This window comes from Staurois parvus, unplaced genomic scaffold, assembly GCF_062004578.1.
Source record: "Staurois parvus isolate SC_StPar_1 unplaced genomic scaffold, SC_StPar_1.0 ptg000290l, whole genome shotgun sequence".
Classification (NCBI taxonomy): domain Eukaryota; kingdom Metazoa; phylum Chordata; class Amphibia; order Anura; family Ranidae; genus Staurois; species Staurois parvus.
This window is the reverse complement of record NW_028318086.1, coordinates 650,006-674,559: the sequence shown is the minus strand read 5'-3', so window position 1 is coordinate 674,559 and position 24,554 is coordinate 650,006. Positions and strand designations below refer to the sequence as shown.

The window sequence follows — 24,554 nt, the reverse complement described above, 5'->3', positions numbered from 1 at the left end:
ATGCCATTGAATGGGCCCCACGCTCACCTGACCTAAATCCAATAGAACACCTCTGGGATATCATGTTTCTGTCCATCCGACGCCACCAGGTTGCACCTCAGACTGTTCAGGAGCTCAGTGATGCCCTGGTCCATATCTGGGAGGAAATTCCCCAGGACACCATCTGTCGTCTCATTGGGTGCATTCCCCAACATTGTCAGGCATGCATACAAATACTTAGGGGCCATACAAACTACCGAGGACCATTTTGAGGTGCTGTAATTACATTTCAGCAAAATGGACTCGCCTGCTGCATAATTTTTTCACTTTGATTTTCAGGGTGTCTTTGAATTCAGTCCTCTGTAACCACTTATTATTGTAAGTAGAGTAATAATAATAATGTTGTCAATTAAGAAGATTTAATGAAAGAAACCGGAGGAAATCAACTCAACTGAATAAAAAAGGACCAAACAAGTAAATTAGTTAATCAATCAGCACTAATTAGATAAACCAGCAGTACTTGGCTTCAGTAAGGATCCCTAGTATGAATCCTTCAACTTCATGAGCCTCAATGGTGCACCAGTTTAGCTTTAATCCTTGCTTTCTCAGCTAGAGTTCCTCCAGAGGTTGCTGGGGGTTCCTTGAGCAATGAGCACTTTCTGCCTCTCAGATAAGTAACCATTGACACCAATAATCTTTTTAGCTCTCTGTAAGGGGAGGTTCCTCCCAATGAACACAAATGTAAGGACCATTCTTCTAAGTGACCACTAATGCAGGCCATAGACGGCCGTTTTTAAAAAAAACAAAAACGAAAAATCGGTCGTTCAATAGGCCGACGTTACCACAAACGGTAAAAAAAATCGGCCGATTTTTGTCCCGTCTACGGCCGGCATTTAATTACTTCTGTCCCTGCAGAGATCTCCGCTATTATATTTGACATGAAAAAGTATTGTGGTTGCAACAATGTATCCATTTGTATCCATTTCGGATACAGATGGTTTTATCCGGATACAAATAGATACATTGTTGCAACCACAATACTTTTTCATGTCAAATATAATAGCGGACTGGAATCCTTCTCCTCTTCTTCCTCTTCAGTCCTCCTTTAGGCTGATAATTTTCATTTCCATCAAACGATGGGCATCCTTACGTTCCTATCACATTACCCCGTCCATAACAGTATAGATATTTATCAGGAGATTTCTCCCCGTTGACATCTGATGTGCTTTCAAAGTTTTCCTTTACTTTTTTGTATTGTACATATTTATATATAGGCCGGTGAGAAGGGAGTTGCAGTAGTCCAGACGTGAGATAATGAGGGAGTGAACGAGTAGTTTAGTAGTGTCTGCGGTTAGGAACGAACGTATTTTGGAGATGTTGCGGAGGTGGAGCCTGCACGAGTTTGCCAACGATTGAACATGGGGTTGGAAGGACAGGTTTGAGTCTACAGTGACACCTAGGACTTTGGCTTGCATATGTAAACGGTGTTCGCACCACACATGTTAGGGTATCGCCATGAACATTATAGTAAGAGCAATAATTCTAGCACCAGACCTCCTGTGTAACTCTAAACTGCTAACCTGTAAAGACTTTAGAAGCTTTGCCTATGACAATTTTTCAGTGCCACAGTTTGTCGCCATTCAACGAGCATGTACAGTTTTAAAGCGTGGCATGTTGGGTATCTATTTACTTGGTGTAACATCATCTTTATATTTTACCAATCCACAGGGTATTATTTTGTGTTTTTGTGCATTAAGATTCATTAAAGTGTATTTTTTTTTAAAAAACCACTATACAAATACCGTGTGACATAAAAATTTCAATACCCACCATTTTATTCTCTAGGGCCTATCATCTTAAAAAAAATATAAGTATAATATAATATATATATATATATATATATATATATATATATATATATATTGTGGCAGTACGGTATCCTGCCACGGTGGAAAGCAGGATGGAGACCCAGGATTCTCAACTATACAGGTTGAGGGGCTCCAGGCAGATCTCATAATGCAGAGGAAACTGGTTTATCAGTTTCCTCTTTGGTTGGTAAAGCCTGTTTTGGGACCTGTAGCCTGGAGATTTCTTAGAGATTTGGGAGGGATGAAATCTCCAATCCTGGGCCCATATTTTGGGAGCAGCCAGCGTGCTGATTGCACAGGTGTGTGCAGGCCTTTTAGGGGAGGCCAGGTCATGATTCTGAGCTCCACCCCGGCAAATGGAGTCAGGAGGGCTCCACCCCGGCAAATGGAGTCAGGAGGGCTCCACCCCGGCAGATAGGAGTCAGGAGGTCACTGCCTGGAAGTCAGGTGGGCTCCACCTAGGAGAGGTGGAAGCCAAAAGCAGCAAGGGGCTGCTAGAGTCTAGCTGTGTGCTAGTGGCCAGCTGTGTGCACGAGCCATAAGTCTTGAAGAAGTCTGCAGGAGACAGACAGGAAGATTGTATATCTGAGAGAGCCAGGAAGCTGAATTTTGTTTTGTGGATGATCGATACCCCTGTGTGGGAAACTTCTGTTTGAACTTTCGTTTAAATAAAAGTGGGCAAAAAGGCCCTTAAAGAAAGCGAGTAGCTGTGTGCGTTTAAAAGCTCTACCACTTTGAAGCGAGTTCCCACAATATATATATATATACATACATACAGACACACACTAGCAAAATGCTGATTTTTGCTCGTAAACAAAGAAGTGTCAGAATAGGCCTGGTCTTTAAGTGGTTAAAAAATAAATACATTTAATGATGTATTAATGATTTTAGAGCTGCATTAATTTTTGTCTTTTATTTCTGCAGTTTACCTTTTTGCTGCTTTGGAGGCAGCCATAGTTTGATGGTCTGTGTACTCTTTAGGCCTCATGCACACTCTCCTAGAAGCTGTCCTCCTGGCAGCAGCATTTTTGCAGAAAAAACGCCTGACGCTAACGACATTTAGGCACGTTTACAAGCGCCAAGCGTTGGGTGTTAATTTAATTGGCCAGAATGATAATTTATTCTGGCCATTGAAATGAATTAACGTTCAATCGCTAAACATGTCTAGTGTTTGGACGCATTTAGCCGCGTCAAGCAGTTTTTCTGCCAAAGCGTTGCTGCTCCTGGATGCACTGGCCCTGGGTTTTTTTCCTGCTGATAAACACTCCTGCCACTAAAAGCTTCTAAAAGTCTATGTGTACATGGACACACAGGATAACATGGAGGACCATTTGGAAGCCGTAAAAAAAAAAACACCTGAGGCCCCTAAAAGTGGCTGCAAAAACGCCCTGTGTGCATGAGGCCTTAAAGAGTCATAACTCAAGCCGACTTTGCCTACTACTTTTGAAAAATAAAAAAACACTTTGCTAGGATTGTATTAATGAATTGTACACACTTCTGTAGTTAACCAGCCGGTTTAATTACCTAAGATGTGTCTTAGTGTCGTGTCGCCCTTTAAAATAAGTCCCCCGGGTGAATTAGTGTTGTGATATTAACTTTTAGTTCATTTAGTTTGTAAGTTTTCGGCCATATGATGCAACAATTAGAGACAGGATTCTGATGTGCCAATTAACAACCACTTATTATTGTAAGTAGAGTAATAATAATAATGTTGTCAATTAACAAGATTTAATGAAAGAAACCGGAGGAAATCAACTCAACTGAATAAAAAAGGACCAAACAAGTAAATTAGTTAATCAATCAGCACTAATTAGATAAACCAGCAGTACTTGGCTTCAGTAAGGATCCCTAGTATGAATCCTTCAACTTCATGAGCCTCAATGGTGCACCAGTTTAGCTTTAATCCTTGCTTTCTCAGCTAGAGTTCCTCCAGAGGTTGCTGGGGGTTCCTTGAGCAATGAGCACTTTCTGCCTCTCAGATAAGTAACCATTGACACCAATAATCTTTTTAGCTCTCTGTAAGGGGAGGTTCCTCCCAATGAACACAAATGTAAGGACCATTCTTCTAAGTGACCACTAATGCAGGCCATAGACGGCCGTTTTTAAAAAAAAACAAAAACGAAAAATCGGCCGTTCAATAGACCGACGTTACCACCAACGGTAAAAAAAATCGGCAGATTTTCGTCCCGTCTACGGCCAGCATTTAATTATTTCTGTCCCTTGCAGAGATCTCCACTATTATATTTGACATGAAAAAGTATTGTGGTTGCAACAATGTATCCATTTGTATCAATTTCGGATACAGATGTTTTTATTCGGATACAAATAGATACATTGTTGCAACCACAATACTTTTTCATGTCAAATATAATAGCGGACTGGAATCCTCCTCCTCTTCTTCCTCCTCTTCTTCCTCCTCTTCTTCCTCTTCCTCTTCTTCTTCCTCTTCTTCTTCCTCTTCCTCTTCTTCTTCCTCTTCTTCTTCCTCTTCTTCTTCCTCTTCTTCTTCCTCTTCTTCCTCCTTCTTAATCCTCTTCTTCCTCCTCCTCTTCTTCCTCTTCCTCCTCCTCTTCCTCCTCCTCTTCCTCCTCCCTCTTCCTCCTCTTCCCTCTTCCTCCTCTTCCGCCTCCCTCTCCTCCTCTTCCTCCTCTTCCTCCTCCTCTCTTCTCCCCCTCCTCCTCCTCTTCTTCCTCCTCTTTTCCTCCTCCTCCTCTCTCTTCTCCCCCTCCTCCTCCTCCTCTCTCTCCCCCCCCTCCTCCTCCTCCTCTCTCCCCCCCTCCTCCTCCTCCTCCCCCCTCCTCCTCCTCTCTCTCCCCCCTCCTCCTCCTCCTCTCTCTCCCCCCTCCTCCTCCTCTCTCTCCCCCCTCCTCCTCCTCCTCTCTCCCCCCCTCCTCTCTCTCCCCCCTCCTCCTCCTCCTCTCTCTCCCCCCCTCCTCTCTCCCCCCCCTCCTCCTCCTCTTCCTCCTCCTCTCTCCTCCCCCTCCTCCTCTTCCTCCTCCTCTTTTCCTCCTCCTCCTCTCTCTCCCCCCCTCCTCCTCCTCCTCCTCTCTCTCCCCCCTCCTCCTCCTCTCTCTCCCTCCCTCCTCCTCTCTCTCCCCCCCCCCTCCTCCTCCTCTTCTTCCTCTTCCTCCTCTTTTCCTCTTCCTCTTCTTCCTCTTCCGTAAAAAGATCAGCCGATTTGCCCACATAAAAAAATGTGCCAAAATGGCCGACCAATTAACCCATACACGGACGAAAAATCGGCTGATTTTCGACCCGTCTATGGCCTGCATTACATACCGTGAGCTGTAGATATAGTAATTATTAACAGGTGTTCCCTGAGAATGGAAAGTTATTTTCTTTTCCAGTTTTTAGTACAGGGGTATCCAAACTTTTTTCAAAGAGGGCCAGATTTGATGAAGCGAACATGCATAAAGGCCGACTATTTTGCAGCAAAAAAAAAAAAATGATTGATACTGGTTATGACATATTTGAAATTTGTACTTGTTTCTCCCTCTAAAAAAAAAAAAATTACTCTCACTGATTTCCTGCAATGCTTGAGAAGGGAAGGGAGCACACCTTTGCCTTTCATTGGCCTCGCGCATGCTCTGAAACGCGTCGCAATGCATGCTCGACATCCCTACGTCATCACGCTGACGTCGACGTTGTGCTCCAGGGTGGACTCCAGATTCCATCTTTGGATCTCACACCTGTCGGCCAGCTCCCTGTGAACATCCCGAGTCTCCTCCAGCGCTTACTACGGCGTATACATCAAGAACGCCACCATGTCCTTCACTTTCACCACATATGCCTAAGCCTTTTGTTTTCTTTCATCATGTGTTTCTCATTATGTTCCTCAATAAATGTACCACATATTGCACTTAGAGGCGCTTTTCTCCTTTTTAGATATTGCCAAATTACCTGTGGGGCCTTATTAAACCAGAACACGGGCCACAATTGGCCCGCGGGCGGACATTGGACATGCCTGGTTTAGTGAAAAAGATGAGACAGTACCAGTACACAATGACCACATTTTCCAAAGCTATTTTAAAGTATATGTGAACTCTCACCTTGTAAAGCAACCCATATAAATAGAAATGAAAGGTAAAACATTTGTGTAGATATAAAAAAAAACCCATTAAACACACTTTTTTCTTGCATCTAGCTGCATAGAGAGGTGAGGGTGGAGAAGCAGCAACACATTGGTCTTCCCCGTGAATGGCTGTGCAGGGTGGGCATGTCAGGACAAGTCTGATCATTGGGGGAGATCAAGCTGAGCTTGTTGCACAGCTAGAGAACTGACCGTGCCGTGCTCTCATGCCTAGTGTGGTCAGTTTTTATTAGGAAAGCAGGGAGACTGTCAGGAACACTAGAGATTTCAAACAAAGGAAGCAATACAAATGTACATGGTACAGCAGGCACATATCAGGAATATGAAATGTTGACTTTACATATTCCTAGATTGTAAGCTCGAAAGAGCAGGGCCCTCGAACCCCTCGTGTAGTGTATTGTTACTGTCTTGTCTCATGTTCTGTCCCCCTTGCTACTGTACAGCGCTGAGCATACCCTTTGGCGCTATATAAATACTGTAATGTATATTATTATTATAAAGTGGTAGAAAAGTCACTTCTTTGATTTTTACCTATTGGTAATCCTATAGTAAGGCATACCTATAGCTACAGTACATGCACCGTGTCGGAGATATTTACTTTTGCAGCAGCCGGTGATGTCACCGTTGCACGTACTCTGAAGGAACGGCATACCCATGCTGTTCCTTCAGAGCTCTGTGCTCCGGGCATGACTCCTGTGCGCATGCATGGGAGTGACGTCATCGCGGTTCAGCCATTCGTACAGCTAATTCTGAAGCCAGAAGGAAGACTGGGAGAAGATGGAAGCGTTGTGACCCGTCGGTTGAGAACAGGGGCGGACTGACCATTTGGAAACTCGGGCACTGCCCGAGGGCCTGGGGTCAGTAGGGGGCCCCATGAGATGCCTCTGGTACTTTTTTCATAGGCTTTTTTGAGTTTGGGCAAGGACACAGGGGCCCCATGATCCCCTATTGCCCGGGGGCCCCATGAGTTGTCAGTCCTCCCCTGGTTGAGAAAGACTGCTTTAAACTGCTGACAGCTAGACCTATCAATGTGATCTCACTCTTGGATTTATTCTTTTCAGAACTTGGAAATTTACAAACTGACAGCCGAGCAATTCCACACAGCGGCAACCAATGCAGAGCTCCGAGTAAAGTAAGAAACCTTTCTTTGCAATTGTTGACATTGTCATATCTCTTACGTTCAGTGACGGACGGACGCAGCTTCTCTTCTATTCTTGACCATAAGGTTTATAGCGCCACCTACAGGAGATGGACACTAGGCAGATAAAGAGCACAGCCTAGGGACAGTCCTAGCTGGTATAAACCCCTATCTGCTACAGGCTAACCAGTTATTTCTGCCTAGTGTTTCAACCTGTCCGCCATGGTTTCCTTCTAGAGGTGGGATTACTTTGTATTACAGATGGCGGCCTCTTCTGCCACCTTTTCTCAATGTTTTTAGCAGACAGTGGTTCAAGCTTATGCTATTAAGGGTTGGGCTTCTCCCTTCCCGGTTACAGCACACTCTACCAAGGAGATTACAGTAGTGCATACATCAGGTGTCCAGGGGTGGACTGACAACCCATGGGGCCCCCCGGCAATAGGGGATCATGGGGCCCCTGTGTCCTTGCCCAAACTCAAAAAAGCCTATGAAAAAGGTACCAGGGGCATCTCATGGGGCCCCCTACTGACCCTGGGCCCTCGAGCAGTGCCCGAGTTTTCAAATGATCAGTCCACCCCTGCAGGTGTCACAAGTTTTCAAGGTGGCTATCTGGTCATCTGTGCTTCCCTTTACCAAATTTTTACACGGTGGGTGTTTTTACATCTTCATATGTTTGGTTTGGCTGCAAGAATTTGCAGTTGGTTGTTTGGGGCTTCTTGTTTCCCCTGTGGGGTGATTTATTTAAGTGGTTGCCTATTTTGCCTGCTGGCTCCTATTTCGTTTCGCACCCTTTATTGAGGCACTGCTTTGGGATGTCCCAATGGTCAAGAACAGGGGTGTATTTACCACAAGGCAAACAAGGCATTTGCCTAGGGCGGAATTTTTTAAGGGGGTAGCACTGGCCCCTGGATGAAGGGACATATGTGGCATGGAGACCAGGTGGGATGTGAGAGAGGCTGCGGGCTGATTGATGGTGTATGCAGAGCCCGACTGTCGTTCCTGGGGATGGACAGAGCTGTGAACGTGAATGTCTTGCTCTCCGTTTCCAGGGGGTGATTAGTGGAAGGCTCTCTCGGGTGGGGGTGGGGGTGGGGACAAGGCAGTGGTTTTGTTGGTCACTGTCAGGCTCTCTCCATGAGGGGGGTCTGGTGTCGGTCGGTGTCAGGCTCTCTCTACTGGGGAGGGGGATGTCCGATTTTTGTGTTGCCTAGGGCAGGACAAAACTTAAATACACCACTGGTCAAGAATATCGCTTCTCTGCCTTTTGGCTAAGATCAAGTGTAGTATCTGTTCTTATCAGTGTCCAGTGGGGGTGCTCCCGGCCATTCTAGCTTTGCGGGGATGGCTGTTGTATAGTACCCTCACTGGTATGATGGGGGTCCGGAAGGCTAGTACCGGAGGGACATAAACCAGGGAGCGCCATGATTCGTTCTGGGGCCTTGGGAGTAATTCCTCTGGGAAGACTGGAAAGACCCAGTACCTCCTGATTTGGACGGATCTACCTTGGTCTGGCCAGGGGCTGGGGACGCAAAAAGTCCGCAAACTCAGTGCCCCCTGGGGAAGACGCTCTCAGGGGTGTCACTAGTAACACTTGGGTGTGGGACCCCACGGTGTGAAGATGACACATGGCCACTGTTTTTCACCTCTTTTTGCACAGCGCCCTAAGGACCAGGTCTTTTGGCTAAGTCCAGGGCAATTTTTGCTACGGGCCTCAGGGCCTGGTCTGTGCACAATTTGGCACGGTACCACTTTTTTATTTTCTATTTATTTTATTTAATTTATTTCACTCCCACGTTTGTCACTTTTTGCTTTACTTATGTGTGTGTTTTTCACGGATGGAGGGTGTGGGTCCTCGGGCCTACCCTGAAGTCTAGGGGGAGGATGTGTGGCCTTTTGGTTCCTTCCTCCCCTGATCCCTAGGGGGTTTTCTCTCCGGGAGAACCCCCTGACCTAGTACTGGATGTCTGGCTTCGGCTGGGCATAAGGAACGGTGGTCCACCAGGCCTTTTGGCCAGGAGGACCAAATGGGAACCTTGTCCCTGTCAGGAGCTTCGTGCCCCGGGGGATCAGGGTAACGGTTCAACCCCTCCGGGGGTAGGACAAACACACCCCTAAGTGCACTTTTTCGTGTGGTGTTCGCACTTGCACATTTTTTGTGATCACTTACGGGTTTTTCGTTGTAGTTTGCACGTTTGCGGACTTAAAAAAAAAAAAAAAAAACTGGTCAAGAATAGAGGCTGTGTCCAAGAATGAACATAAGATTTCATTACATTTTTTTCTGTTACTCGTACGTAATAAGTGGCATTCAGTAAGCTGTTAGGGGTGTATATTCCCCCTTTTTTACTCTGTTGTATCTTTTGGCTTTCTTGGGGCACCTCAAAAGTCCATTTTGTGTTTTAAAATTTTGGGGTTCATTCCATTGCTATTAGTGTGCCTAGAACCTCCCAATTTTAAATGATTCAACACTGGTAAGTACCTTATTTTTTAAAGGCAGCAGCTACTATATTTGTACAAAAGAAAAAAAAACAAACTTAAAGCGGAAACCAAAAGGGGAAGTTCCGCTTTAAGGACTGCTTTCCCGCTCCCCATTAAGGATCGGCACCTTTGGGGGGCGGGGGGGGGGGAGCGGGTACCCAAATTTGACAGGTACCCGCTCCCACTTCTGGTCCGATCGCCTAGGCGATTGGAAACGGAAGGTGCCCTCCCTCCCTGTAATCTTTTGGGACACGTGACAGGTCCCAGAAGACTACAGGACCATTCATGAAGCGCAGCACTTCTCGCACATGTGCAGTGGGTACCCGGCTGTGAAGCCGCAAGCTATCACAGCCAGGTGCCCACACTGAAGATGCCGGCCTCCTGGAATACAGGACGGCCGGTGAAACGGGCTGCGGGGGACACACCACGGGACCGAGGGACAGGTAAATGGCTGTTTTTTAAAAGTCAGCAGCTACAGTTTTTGTAGCTGCTGACTTTTATTTCTTGACAGAGTGAGTGGAACTCCGCTTTAAGTTCCTCTTTAACCTCCCTGGCGGTATTCCCGAGTGTAACTCGGGGTAAAGTTTCAGCACCACAAGCGGTAACCCCCGAGCTACACTCGGGAATACACTGCAGTACTGCTCCGGGATCTCTTCTTCACTTACCTTGTCCTGCGCTCCCGCGATATCCCTCCTGCAGTGTCCCCTGTAATGTCCTCCGGCCGATGCCGGCATCTGTCTTCTGGGTTTCCGTTCCCTGCGACGTCGGGACGGAACTGGCGGGAAATTTGAAAGTTCTAAAAGTGACATTCACTAAAATCACTAAAATCTCATAGTATAACATTCCTGTATCAAACCATTTCACATACATTTTGTCCGGCGCTCTGCCTGCATTTTTACTGTTCTTTCTGCCTTGAAACTGAGAAACGTCCATGGCGTCCAAAAAGCGTCCCTTTAGGTCAAAAGCGGTTTTAGACCGGCTAGAGAACAGCGATAGTAAATCAGAACCACTTGCAGAATTGAGTGATAATGATTCGTGGGGGAAATTCCTCATCAGACACCGAAAGCGATTCTGCGACTTTGCTCGGCGATGTGCGAACTTGGCGCTCTATTTCACATTTCAGTGTTTTTGGTTTATTATATTACTGAATTAAATTTATTATTATTATATTATTTTTTTATGATTATTTATTAAATTATAATTTATGATTTCGTGTTTCAAATTTTAACATACCCAGGATGTTTACTAGACTCTTGTTCGGACAGATTTCAGTGAGTTATTCCTAAAAATTACAGGCCTACAATAAAAAAAATACATATTTACATGCAAAAAAATTTACCGCTTTGAGCACAGAAATATGGGCATAATCAGACCGCTAGGGAGGTTAAGCTTGGTGTGCGAGGGTGTGCGCACATTTTACATGCATTCTCGCACATTGCACGTAGGGAAGCTCATTCATTTCAATCAGCTGCCCTATCCATGACAAACGCGAGGAAGGAAGTCCCGTACCATTTTGTAAAAACGCACCGAACTGCACGGTGCCGCAGCATTGACAAGTGTTTGCCGATGTGTAAGGCTGAAATTAAAAATGAATGGCACTCCTGTGAATCTGCAAAAGAGCAGATTCTGCGTGTCGGGAAAGCGTGCGGTTTTATGTGCGTTCCCAGCATGCAGACACAAACTAAGGGTTAAGGAAATAAGCACGAAGAAAAAATGCCTAAGATGGGTGTCAAAGAGCATTAAAAATGCATGTTCAGGTACAGAAACACATGCACAGAGCCTCATGCAGTTTTTTTTTACGCAGACATGAATAGAGCCCGTAGGCCATGTCAGACAAGCTACACTTCACCAGCAAAAGAATTATTTCTTCATAACATATTGAATTGGAATGCGTAGTCCCTGGTTTTCATCCGCAGATACAAAAAATCTTGGACTTTGCGTTTTGCACAATATCCGAGCATTATATCTGCGCACACATTGTTAATTCTATATTGAATATTTAAACGTCGTATTTATCTCAGGAAAACACAACCAGCAGATGTTCTTTGTTACAATTATACAGGAAAACTCTTTGCATTTTATCACAATTTCAGCCAATGTAGTGGCTGTACATTTATTATTACTGCAAAGATCCCATTGACATATCAGTTGATGTTCGTTCACGGGAAGAGTCATAATACATTGGAATATATTTGTACAATATCAAGGAAAATGTGGAGATATCCATATACAGAGAAAGCAGGCCCTTGTTATCTGGGCTTCTCATGAGTCTGTTTATGAGTACCAAATACAAAGCTGACATTATTCTAGTATATATTTTTGGAGCGTTCTTATATGCTTATGCAGGCCATACATGGTTCGAATTCTGAACGATTTTGCGTCCGAAAATCGGAAATCCTGCTCGGTAATCCGATGGTGCCATCATTGATTTCGAAAATCGGCCGACCAAGTCACAAAGTTCACCCCATATAACAGGCTCATGTGCATATTCTTTTCGGAAAATTGATCGTACGATTTGACCATTAACCATTAGCCGCCCGGCCAATGGCTTCAAAAGTGCTGCAGCATTCCGGGTGCACGCCATTTGGCGTGCACCCGCACATGCGCAGTTTGCGCTAATGCAGAGCCTCGCAGCGGCGCGATCTGTCACTGGCCGTGTACCTTGGACACGGCTGATGACAGATCTGAGTACCGGCCCCCGTTGCTGGTAGCATGTGACCTGCTGTGACCAATCACAGCAGGTCACATGACAGTTGTATACAATGGATGGTTTCATTCATGCCATCCATTGTATACTGGTGCCTAGCTGTGAATGGTCACAGCTAATCACATGCACATGTCATGTGATTAGCTGTGACCAAATCCCAGCTAAGCACAAAAAAAAAAAAACCTGAATGAATCGATTTCATTCAGGTAAATGCTTGCTTCTAGCAAAGTAATTCTTTGCTATAAGCAAATTGTGTAAAAAAAAAAAAAAAAAATACTGATCACTTCCCCAAAGTAGTACAATGTTACTATGGTAACATTGTACTACTTTGGTAATAGTAAAATATGAAAAAAAAATCTTAAAAAAAAATTTAAAAAATGTAATAAAAAATTAAAAATAATAAAAAAAAAAAATATATATATATTTTTTTTTCATACTGTCACCAGTCAGTGTCCCTGTTCACCGCCATGCCAGTTATATGATGACGCTGTACTGCACTGGTGACAGTATGTAAAAAAAAAATAGTGAAAATAATTTTTTAAATTTTTTTATTTTCCGAAAAATTATGACAAAAAAAAAATACAACTTCAAAAAACTCGCCATTCCTCTTATGAAGTACGTCGGACTGTCTACTCTGCAAAAAGGGGTCATTTGGGGGATATCTGTACTGTTCTGACATTCTTGGACCTCAAGAAATTAGATTGGCTGTCAGTACTTCAGGATTGATCAATTTTCAGATCTATACCATAGTTTGTGAACTCTATAACTTTACTACAGACTAAATAACACATCCTAATTTGGGTTATTTTCACCAAAGACATGTAGCAGAATACATCTCGGCCTAAATTTATGAAGAACAATTATTTATTTGTAAACTTTTATAACAGAAACAAAGAAAAACGTGTTTTTTTCCAAAATTTTTGGTCTATTTTTGTTAATTTAGCAAAAAATAAAAACCCCAGCGGTGATTAAATACCACCAAAAGAAAGCTCTAGTTGTGTGAAGAAAATGATAAAATTTTAGTTTGGGTACAATGTTGTATGACCGCGCAATTGTCATTCAAAGTGTGAGATCGCTGAAACGTGAAAAATGGCCTGGGCAGGAAGGTGTAAAATTGCACGGTATTGAAATGGTTAATGAGTCGAAAATCGATCGTTTTTCACAAATTTTCCAACATGCCTGATCACCGAAATGGGGAGGAACCATGAAAATCGCCGGTGCCATTGACCCACTAACAGAGCGAAAATCGGACGATTATTCTTAGGTGCGATTTTCGGACGAAAAATTGGTCGATTTTTGACCCATGTATGGCCGGCCTTAGATATAAATTGTGCTCAATTCTGAGATGAGCAAAAGAAGCGGTCTTTGATCACTCTGTTCTCGGTCTTGGAGACAGCAGTAGACAGATGTAGGATTGGATTGATGATGCACCCACCTCGGTAATCCGATGGCGCCATCAATGATTTCGAAAATCGGCTGAGCAAGTCACAAAGTTCACCCCATATAACAGGCGAAACTTCTGTTCCTTCCAGGTCACGGCTCGTGCATATTCTTTTTCGGAAAAACGCTCGTACGATTTGACTATCAATGAGTCGAAAATTGGTCGTTTTTCAACCGCAGGCTAAAACCCATTGTCAGCTGACATCATTCAGCCGGTCCAGACTCTGGAGAGATCCCAACTTTAATGTCGGGATCCAACCAGATGCCTGGACCAGCAGCTGGCTCAGCATGCCTCTGAGAGCCTGAGCCAGCCACTCCTGCCCCTGCTATAGCCTTGGTGCTTCAGTGAGCACTGGAGGGGAAGCAGAGCAGGGTGCCGGAGACTGACAGTCACATTCTGTCTGCTCACTGGAGACCAAGAACTGAGCAATCAGCGGTCTTTGATCACTCTGTTCTCGGTCTTGGAGACAGCAGTGGACAGATGTAGGATTAGATTGATGATGCACCCACCTTGGTAATCCGATGGTGCCATCATTGATTTCGAAAATCGGCCGACCAAGTTCACCCCATATAACAGGCGAAACTTCTGTTCCTTCCAGGTCACGGCTCATGTGCATATTCTTTTCGGAAAAACGATCGTACGATTTGACCATCAATGAGTCGAAAATCGGTTGTTTTTCACAAATTTTCCAACATTCCCGATCACCGAAAAAGGGGAAGAACCATGAAAATCGCCGGTGCCATCGACCTACTAACAGAGCGAAAATCGGACGATTATTCTTAGGTGTGATTTTCGGACGAAAAATTGGTCGATTTTTTGAGCCATGTATGGCCGGCCTTAGATATAAATTGTGCTCAATTCTGAGATGAGCAAAAGAATCACTAGATGCAGCTGGACAAGAAGGAATAGAAAATCCTTCCAACAGGGACAGTAACAAAACTGTTAGTAGCAAGAATAGGAGTGAGGGCCGGTTCACACTATAGAACCGCAGTCCAGATGCGTTCCAGATGCTCTTTGCATACGCATTTTTGGCGCGTTCCGATGTGTTTTTGATGCGTCCGGTGCATTTTTTATGCATTCCAGTTCATTTTTTCCCCTCTTTTTCTTCAATTTAAATAGGGATATGTGCATTCCAGTGCGTTTTGGTGTGTTCCGGTGCGGTTTTTATGCGTTTTACCGCATTCCAGTACAGTTCTGTGCAGAAAAAATGCAGCCTGTTATACTTTTTTTTTTTTTTTTCTGCACCCGAAACGCACTGGAACCGCAAGCACTGATGTGAACTATGACATTGACAACCATATAATCTACTTTCTGTGCGTTTTGGATGCAAAATAAATGCAACAGAAACGCATGTACTGTGAACTGGCCCTTTTGCCGGCCATAGATCGATCGAATCCTGGCCGGTCCCTGCTGATTTGATTCATCTATGGGCAGGCTGAGTGTACTGAAGTCGATCCATTGGTCGACTTAAATAAAACTGGCCTTTCAGATTTTTTTGCATGTGATCATTGCCGGTGGCTATAGCCAACAGTGATCACTGTGTTCTGCCAGCAGGGAATGTTCCCGATCGGCAGAACACAATAGCGCTGTGGGAGATTTTACCAGTAGATTGCATACTGTAGGGTCAGCATTCTGTTTAAAATTCTGTTTTCTGCATTGGCATACCTCCTAAACCCAGTCTATCCAGGGGTGTATTTACCACAAGGCATTTGCCTAGGGCGGCATTTTTCAGGGGGGCAACGGCATCTTTCACGGGGGCAGCTGCATTTTTCAAGGGGGTAGCGCCGCCACCCAAAAGAAGGGATGGAAGAAGGGACACACGCAGCATGGGGACCAGGTGGGATCTGAGAGAGGCTGCGGGCTGTTTGATGGTGTATGCAGAGCCTGACTCTTGTTCCCGGGGATGTCCGGAGCTGTGAAGGTGAGTGTCTTCTCTCTCGCAGGTGTGGGGATTGCCAGTGTATGGGGGGCGGCAGTAGTGGAAGGCTCTCTTGATTGGGTCGGGGGGCTGAGGTATTGTTGATCAATGTCAGGCTCTCTTTGTGGGGGAGGGGGGTGTTGGATGGTGTCAGGGTCTCTCCGTGGGGCGGGGGGGGGGGGGGGGGGGTTAGGGGCGAGCCAAATTTTGTGTTGCCTAGGACAGCACGAAACCTAAATACACCAGTGAGTCTATCTGGACAGTATGGTCACATGTTGACATGGAACCATCCAAAGACTGCTTAAAAGAGAAGTAGGAGCAAAGCTTTTTTGGCCCTACTTCTCCTGTGCGTCATGGGAGTGCATTTAGTTCTACACCCCTATGACCCGTATTTCGCCAACCGCAGGCTAAAACCCATTGTCAGCTGACATCATTCAGCCGGTCCAGACTCTGGAGAGATCCGTACTTTAATGTCGGGATCCAACCAGATGCCTGGACCAGCAGCTGGCTCAGCATGCCTCTGAGAGCCTGAGCCAGCCACTCCTGCCCCTGCTATAGCCTTGGTGCTTTAGTGAGCACCGGGGGGGAAGCAGAGCAGGGTGCCGGAGACTGACAGTCACATTCTCTCTGCTCACTGGAGACCAAGAACTGAGCAATCAGCGGTCTTTGATCACTCAGTTCTCGGTCTTGGAGACAGCAGTGGACAGATGTAGGATTAGATTGATGATGCACCCACCTAGGTGAGTATGTGTGTTTGTTTTTTTTTTTTTTTTCACTTCTATAACTCTTCAATAAAACACAGAAGTTAAATCCAATACAAGTTTACTTCAGATAATTGCAATACAGTGGGTGTAATAGTAGGGGGTTCAGTGAGCGCTAACTAATACAGCAGCTGATACACTAAAAAGGAAAACCATAAAACCTTAAAAATGACAAAACATAACATAAATAGTGCAGCGCTAAAAAATTATATATACATATGACTGCATCAGTATTTGTAAGGTGGTGCAAAGTTCCTAAGATCTTATCAAATAGTATAGGCCACATGCGATGTGTATGACCTTCCCAACAAAGATGCAGTAATGGCGTATACCACACACGCCTTCACTTCTCCATATAAACGCACAATATAAATGCACAATAAAATGATAGTCCAATGAAAGTTTAGTGATCAAAAAGCCACAGATGGATTGAGAAGGCTTGATAAGATCCCCGTGACAAATATAGTCCAAAGTATGCAGAAAAATGAGTAAATTGCGCACTCACCGGAAGCACAATTTAATTGCGCATTTGTGTCATATACAGCAAAGGTCACTCCAGTTGTGGATGGAAAGAAGCTCGGAACGGATGACTCCGTGATGGGGGGTGCCGCATCTGGGGGTCCCTTACAGTAGACCTGTCTCCAAACGGGATCAACTGAATGTTACTCTGGGCCCTGGGATAATCACCTTGTGGTCCAGCTGGTATAGTTGGGTGGCCGCCGGACCTCCTTGATCCGGCGGCTTGACGTCACGGCTAGCAGGGGCTCCCCCTTGACGCGCTTTTCGTATCACACGTACATCATCAGAAGGGATAAGAGCCATAGCTGCCGGACGTCACAGGAGCTATATATATATATAGTGTACAGTGGGTGATTTACCCTGAGGTCATCACAGAGGACAAGGGGGCGCTCTTTACATCTGGAGGAAAAGAAATGTAATCTCCAAACACTGAAAGGTTTCTTCACAGTGAGAGCTGTGGAAATGTGGAATAGACTCCCTCAAGAGTTGGTTCTGGCCAGCTCAGTGGATTGCTGTAGGAAAGTCCTGGATTCTTTCTTGGATACACAGAATATAACTGGATATAATATTTATAGGTAAAGTTGATCCAGGGAATATCCGATTGCCTCTCGGGGGATCAGGGAGGAATTTTTTTCCCAGCAGGAGCAAATTGGATCATACTTTGCTGGGTTTTTCTGCCTTCCTCTTGATCAACTGTGGGTGTAGGATTATAACTTTGTTTTTTGTTTTTTTTATGGTTGAACTGGATGAACTTTTGTCTTTTTTTTCAGCCAGACTAACTATGTAACTATTGTCCAGTGTATTAAAGTGTAAGAAGACAGTGGCTTTCCAAAGTCCTGTCTCTTCAAAGTACTAACACTGACTGAGGGAACATTGAATTGAATATCAGTGTGATCTGATATTTGCACTTGATTTTATGCTATAATATGATATTTATGTTATTTTAGCACTGCACCTTATATATATATATATATATATATATATATATATGTGTGTGTACTTTGTTGGAAGGTTCTTTCTTGTTTACCTTTTCTGGTGTTCTAGCTGCTATCTTTCATAGATTCTCGGATAGCGCTCGCATATTATCTTTTTATTAATAAACAAGGAGGGTCTGGCTAGGGCTGAGCTAACTAGCACTAAACAGGAGGGACAAGACAGAAGGAGATACGAAATCCCATAAGTAAAGTTATGGGTTGAAAAAGTGTTTGACTGGAGTTAGGCTTGAAGACAGCATTTACATAAGGAGGAAAGCAATGTCAGGCAATGTATTGAAAGCTGACTGCAGATGGACGTAAAAGAAACATAATGCCATCACTGTGCTGCTTCTTCTTCACTGTCACAGGCTGGGGGAGAGTCCAAGACAAGCTGGGCTCAGAGGAAGTGGGTAAAATAATGCTAATCATCATTAAAAACCTAAAGACAAGAGACACGTAGTGGAAAATTATTATTATATTATACAGGATTCATATATTATTATTATACAGGATTTATTTTCTATTATTATTATTATACAGGATTTATATATTATTATTATACAGGATTCATATATTATTATTATACAGGATTTATATATTATTATTATACAGGATTTATATATTATTATACAGGATTTATATATATTATTATTATTATTATACAGGATTCATATATTATTATTATACAGGATTTATATATTATTATTATACAGGATTCATATATTATTATTATACAGGATTTATATATTATTATACAGGATTTATATATTATTATTATACAGGATTTATATATTATTATTATACAGGATTTATATATTAGTATTATACAGGATTCATATATTATTATTATACAGGATTTATATATTATTATTATTATACAGGATTTATATATTATTATTATTATACAGGATTTATATATATTATTATACAGTATTTATATATATTATTATACAGGATTTATATATTATTATTATTATACAGGATTTATATAGCGCCAACAGTTTGCTCAGCGCTTTACAATATAAGTGGGGGGGGGGGGGGGCAGCTCCAGATTGTTGCCGAGTATTGCAGCAAAAGTTGCATTTACTTATTTTATTTAATCTTTAAATGGTTTATTTATGTTTTTAAACAAATATTCAGGAATGAATCTTGAGATTTCTGGCAGCTGAAGAATAAATTGTTGGGGAATTGTCCAAGACTTCTCATTGCAAAGCCTTCATAATGGATCCCCTGCAGGTTGTAATGCAGATCATGAAGAAGATGTCGGGGGGGGGGGGGGGGGGAGGGGGGAGAATAGCTACCTTGATATTCTTTTTAGAATGTGTATTTTCACTTGTCTTTAATAATTGGCTTTTTTCTTGATTGAGAATCACGCTGCATTCTCTTAATTACTGATAAAATCTGTTGCTCAAACCTCACGGCGCCTTCATCTTTGATATAGTCCTGAGATTTAGTTTGAGACGTGAAAGAGCAGCGCTTCAGGTGTTCTGTGCGTTTGCTGTAATATAGAAAGTCTAAAGTAACACGTTTAATTACTCCCTTGTGGTAGTCGCATACGCTAGCCATCAAAGGTAATAAAAATAGTTTAGTATGTAAATAGGATACATTGTAACTGCTAACAGATCTCTTTATCTTACAGTTCACAGAAGACAATTATCTTATACTGTCTTATTCTATATGCGCAGCGGGCCTAATGAGAACTTTCTACACAACGTGAAGCTGTAAAATAGAAGCAGGAAGCTTTTTTTTTTTTTTTATTCTAAAAGTAGTTTTTAAGCCTGAAATTGTTTTTTAACTTAATGCAAACCTTCTGCATGTAGCTCCCCCTTATACTTTCCTGCGCCTGATCTTGTTCCATCGCTGTGCACAAGAGCAGAGGCTCTCTGTAACGTAACGGAACCGGACCCCGACTGCACTTGGGTACTTCTGTTAGAATACCGCTTCCCTTTCCGAACACCAACAACAGACACCACAGCAGACCATACAAGACTAGACGACACCAGTCATGTAGTAAACCAGAAGGTAGACTAGTTTATTTGAATACAGATACAAGATATATACACTCGGGGGGCAATCCCCCCTCCCTGCATAATGACACAGGGTGGGGCAATCTACATTAGTAACAAGAGACACGCAGGTATTCAAACTTCACACCAGCAGACAGTCCCATCAAGAGGGAGGGTTGCTGGAGACACCCTCCCCCCCCACTAAGCTAATACACATAAACACATACATCCCATAATAGTTTGCTCCCAAGCAAGACACACAATAGAACAACGGGATGCAATCACATGGCATTAAACAATCAACAACCCCCCACCCTAATATTAGGACAGATCACCCTGTACCCCTAACAGGCACAGGGTGATTTACACATAAGAGGGATATGGGAAGCTGTGACAGGGGTCTCCCCACCTCTCCAAAGTGAGCTGGGTTCCATGGGCCCCCCACCCAAAGTCTCTCCCTTCCTCATTGGCTCACAGACAGCAGTGGGAGCCATTGTCAGGCAGAGAGCAGGGAGCAGGGGATGAGGCCACGCTTGCACAAGTGCCCTATAGCAAGTGGTAAGGGGGGAGGAGCCAAGAGCACCAGCGGGGACCCTGGAAGGGAAGACCATTGGTTACATGCACCCACCAGATTTCAGCAGCAAGAATCTGTGGATTGACTGGGGGATGTGAATAGCTGCGGCAGCTCAGCCTATTGACAGGCTGACACCAGCAGCTGCTGTTCATATGTAGCTACAAACAAAGCAGTTATCTGTGATTAAGGATACATATCCGAGCCTGGCGACAGATATCTATTCATAACCACAGCTACATACATATATATTTACATAGTTGGTAAGGTTGAATAAAGGCTCCAGTTCAACTTCTGTGGATGTGGTTGTGTGTTTGTCAATATCATTTTCCCATATCTCTGTATATTGCATTCTCTAAGATGCCCATCTGCGTTTTTTAAATTATAGAAATGCCCCAGTGACACCTCCAACTGTGATAGAGCGTTCTGCATCCTTAGTGCTCTAACAGTAAAGACCCCCTTACACAGTTTAACCAGTTCAGCTCTGGAAGGTTTTAGCTCCTTCATGGCAAGGCCATTTTTTGCTATTTAGCACGGCGCTACTTTAGCTGGCAACTGCTCGGTCACACAACACTGTACCCAAACAACATTTATATAAATTTTTTTTACACACAAATATAGAGATTTCTTTTGGTGGTATCTGATCACCACTGTGTTTTTTATTTTTTATTATATAACCGAAAATTTTCAAAAAAAAAATATTTTTTACTTTCTGCTATAAAACAAATACAATAAAAAAATAAATTAAAATTCCTTCCTAAATTTAGGCCCAAAGGTATTTTGCTAAAAAAAAATTCCAATAAGTGTATATTGATTAGTTGCATGAAAGCTATAGTGTCTACAAACTATGGTATATGCAGTATACTGGAATATTTATTTTTTTCATACTACTAATGGCAGTGATCAGCAACCTATAGTGGGACTGTGGTAGTGTGGAGGGCAATCTGACACTAACTGACACTGGGTGGGAATGGACTGACACTGACATCACCAGTGACACTAATACAGTGATAATACTACTACTAATAATACTGTCACTGTGCTAATGGCACCGGCTGGGAAGGGGTTAACATTTCAGGGTAATCAAGGGGTTAAGTGTGTGCCTAGCAAGTGTTAATGTGTGTATTATGTGCTGCTTTTTACTAAAAATCTCTTTGTTTTTTCTCCCTGCAAAGCAGACAGAAGGAACAATGAGATTGTTCCCTCTGTACAGAGCTCTGTGTTTATTGTCATCACAGGGCTCTGGACTGTGATTGGACACAGCCGATCAGTAGGTGCCAGCCATGAATCATTGGCCAGGACCTGCTGACAAACTCACGCTGTGTCAATTCACAGCAAACGTTGGTGGGCGGGGACATGCGCCATGTAACCAGAAGAGGTAAGTAGTACATTGCAGGCTGGTGGTCTTCAAGTGGTGAAGGTTCAGCCAGTTCCACGCTACAGGACCTTCCGCACTACAGACCAAAAGCATGAAGAATCAGGCGTGTTAAGTGAGACAGTTTTAGGTAAGAAAACAGGGCTTTTGCTTTTATTTTTTTTTAAATAAAAACTATAAATTCACTTAAGGTCGAACTAAACCCATCAATTTAACAGTTTTTTAAAAAAAAGTTACATTCCTGGCACATTCTGGGAATGTAAGACCCTTTTCACACAATTGGTCCGTTTGGGTTCACCTGTCCATTTTTCAGGCAGACCTAATCAGACCTCCATTCTTCTCTATGGAGCGGTGAATGTAAATGGACTTGTGTCCATTTACACTTGCCTACCTTCAATCTGATCCGCTAAAAAAAAAAAAAGCGGAAGGGGTCTGTTTCCCTTCTGTCTATTGCACAGGTGTCAAACTGGTGTTCCTCCAGCTGTTGCCAAACTACAAGTCCCATGAGACATTGCAAGATTGACAGTTACAAGCATGACTCCCAAAATTAGAGGCATGATGGGATCTGTAGTTTTCGCAACAGCAGGAGGGCTGTCAGTTTGACACCCCTGGTCTATCAGATTGGAGGGCAGTCAGGTGTGAATGATCGGGTGGTCTGTTTAAATCCGACAGGTGTCAAAATGGTGGCTCATCAGCTGTTGCCAAACTACAAGTCCTATGAGGCATTGTAAGATTGACAGTTACAAGCATGGTTCCCAAAGATAGAAGCATGATGGGATTTGTAGTATGACAACAGCAGGAGAGCTGTCAGTTTGACACCCCTGGTCTATCGGATCGGAGGGCAGTCAGGTGTAAGTGGTCAGGCGGTCTCTTTGCATCTGACCGCCCATAGAGCAGAGCAGGCTGTGTCTGTGTGTGCTCTGTATACGTGGAGTCGACATGGACCTGGTATCTGCCCGTCATTGACCTGGTATCTCTCGTCATTGCGGATCAGTGGGCAAATCCCCTCTGAGCAAGTGGATTCAAATGGATTCCGCCCCGTGTAAAGGGACCTAACTGTCACATTTGCTTGTACTCTCAACTAAACTGTCAAACCGTCAAATGGCTGGTGTCATAACTGGTCATATATGTAGCATCATGGCAGTTGAAGATCGAACAGAGGCCAAATGGGAGCTTCCTTGGCTAAAAAAAAGATAGGAGCAGGGGCGGACTGACAACTCATGGGGTCCTCGGGCAATAGGGGATCATGGGGCCCCTGTGTCCTTGCCCACACTCAAAGCACACCCAAAAAAGCCTAAAAGAGGTACCAGGGGCATTTCATGGGGCCCCCTACTGACCCCGGGTCCTCGGGCAGTGCTCGAATGGTCAGTCCACCCCTGGATAGGAGGGTTCAGTTCTGCTCTAAGGTAGGAAAGAATCCTTGGTGACTCTATTGGATAAGAGTTCCCAACTCCGCCTGCTTGCTGTAAAGGAATCATGGCATGCTTTCTCTCTGTTTTATGTACTTTACATTATAGAAAAATGTAAGAAGAAGAATGAGACTTGCATGGTAGTTCATGGCCTTTGTGGAGTGATATCTAATACCTGTTCATGATTTGGCCTACCAGCAGCTGTTGTTCTACTTAAAAAAATATTGGTTTCACGTTTGGAAGACCTTTTTAAAAGTTGCTTAGTGCTTCAATTGCTGCCTGCACCTGAAAACCTTTCCAGTGATATGACCTCAAAACTTGGCGTTAGTGCTGAAAGCAGTCCCTTAAAAGCTTTGACTTCAGACCATAGCCTGGTAATGAATAGAATATGGGAGCTATGAACAGTGAAAACCGTCAAATGGCTGATGTCATAACTGGTCATTTATGTAGCATCATGGCAGTTGAAGATCGAACAGAGGCCAAATGGGAGCTTCCTTGGCTAACAAAAAGATAGGAGCAGGGGCGGACTGACAACTCATGGGGCCCCTGGGCAATAGGGGATCATGGGGCCCCTGTGTCCTTGTCCACACTCAAAGCACACCCAAAAAAGCCTATAAGAGGTAGCAGGGGCATTTCATGGGGCCCCCTACTGACCCCGGGTCCCCGGGCAGTGCTCGAATGGTCAGCCCGCTCCTGGATAGGAGGGTTCAGTTCCGCTCTAAGGTAGGAAAGAATCCTTGGTGACTCTATTGGATAAGAGTTCCCAACTCCGCCTGCTTGCTGTAAAGGAATCATGGCATGCTTTCTCTCTGTTTTATGTACTTTACATTATAGAAAAATGTAAGAAGAATGAGACTTGCATGGGAGTTCATCACCTTGTGGAGTGATATCTAATACCTGTTCATGATTTGGCCTACCAGTAGCTGTTGTTCTACTGAAAAAAAATATTGGTTTCACGTTTGGAAGACCTTTTTAAAAGTTGCTTAGTGCTTCAATTGCTGCCTGCACCTGAAAACCTTTCCAATGATATGACCTCAAAACTTGGCGTTAGTGCTGAAAGCAGTCCCTTAAAAGCTTTGACTTCAGACCATAGCCTGGTAATGAATAGAATATGGGAGATATGAACAGTGAAAACTCATCCCGACCTGCATTATGTGGTTAAGGCTAAGCGAGTAACCCCACATGCACACCTCCCTCTCTGACCTGTTGATGCGCCGGATGTCTCTGCCTCGGTTGGAAAGATTCAGGAGGGGCGGTTGCCAAGTAACTAAGTTATATCAGTAGATTTGGAGACAACAAAGGCCCGGCGGAGACCGACGCTGC

The 24,554-nt window shown here is 43.8% G+C and overlaps 1 protein-coding gene and 1 pseudogene across 6 annotated transcripts in view; both read left to right on the top strand.

Moving 5' to 3' along the window:
* The window catches only part of CHCHD6 (coiled-coil-helix-coiled-coil-helix domain containing 6), a 450,070-nt gene that overhangs the window by 237,214 nt on the left and 188,302 nt on the right, over positions 1-24,554 (top strand). For 4 of the 6 annotated variants that reach the window (XM_089682444.1, XM_089682445.1, XM_089682443.1 and 1 more), the window contains one exon: positions 6,999-7,069. The exons of the other annotated variants lie outside the window; for them this stretch is intronic. In XM_089682444.1, coding sequence (XP_089538570.1) covers positions 6,999-7,069 — 71 coding nt within the window. The remainder of the gene's footprint in view (positions 1-6,998; positions 7,070-24,554) is intronic. 6 annotated transcript variants of the gene reach the window in all.
* LOC149458250 (U2 spliceosomal RNA) lies at positions 8,324-8,484 on the top strand (annotated as a pseudogene).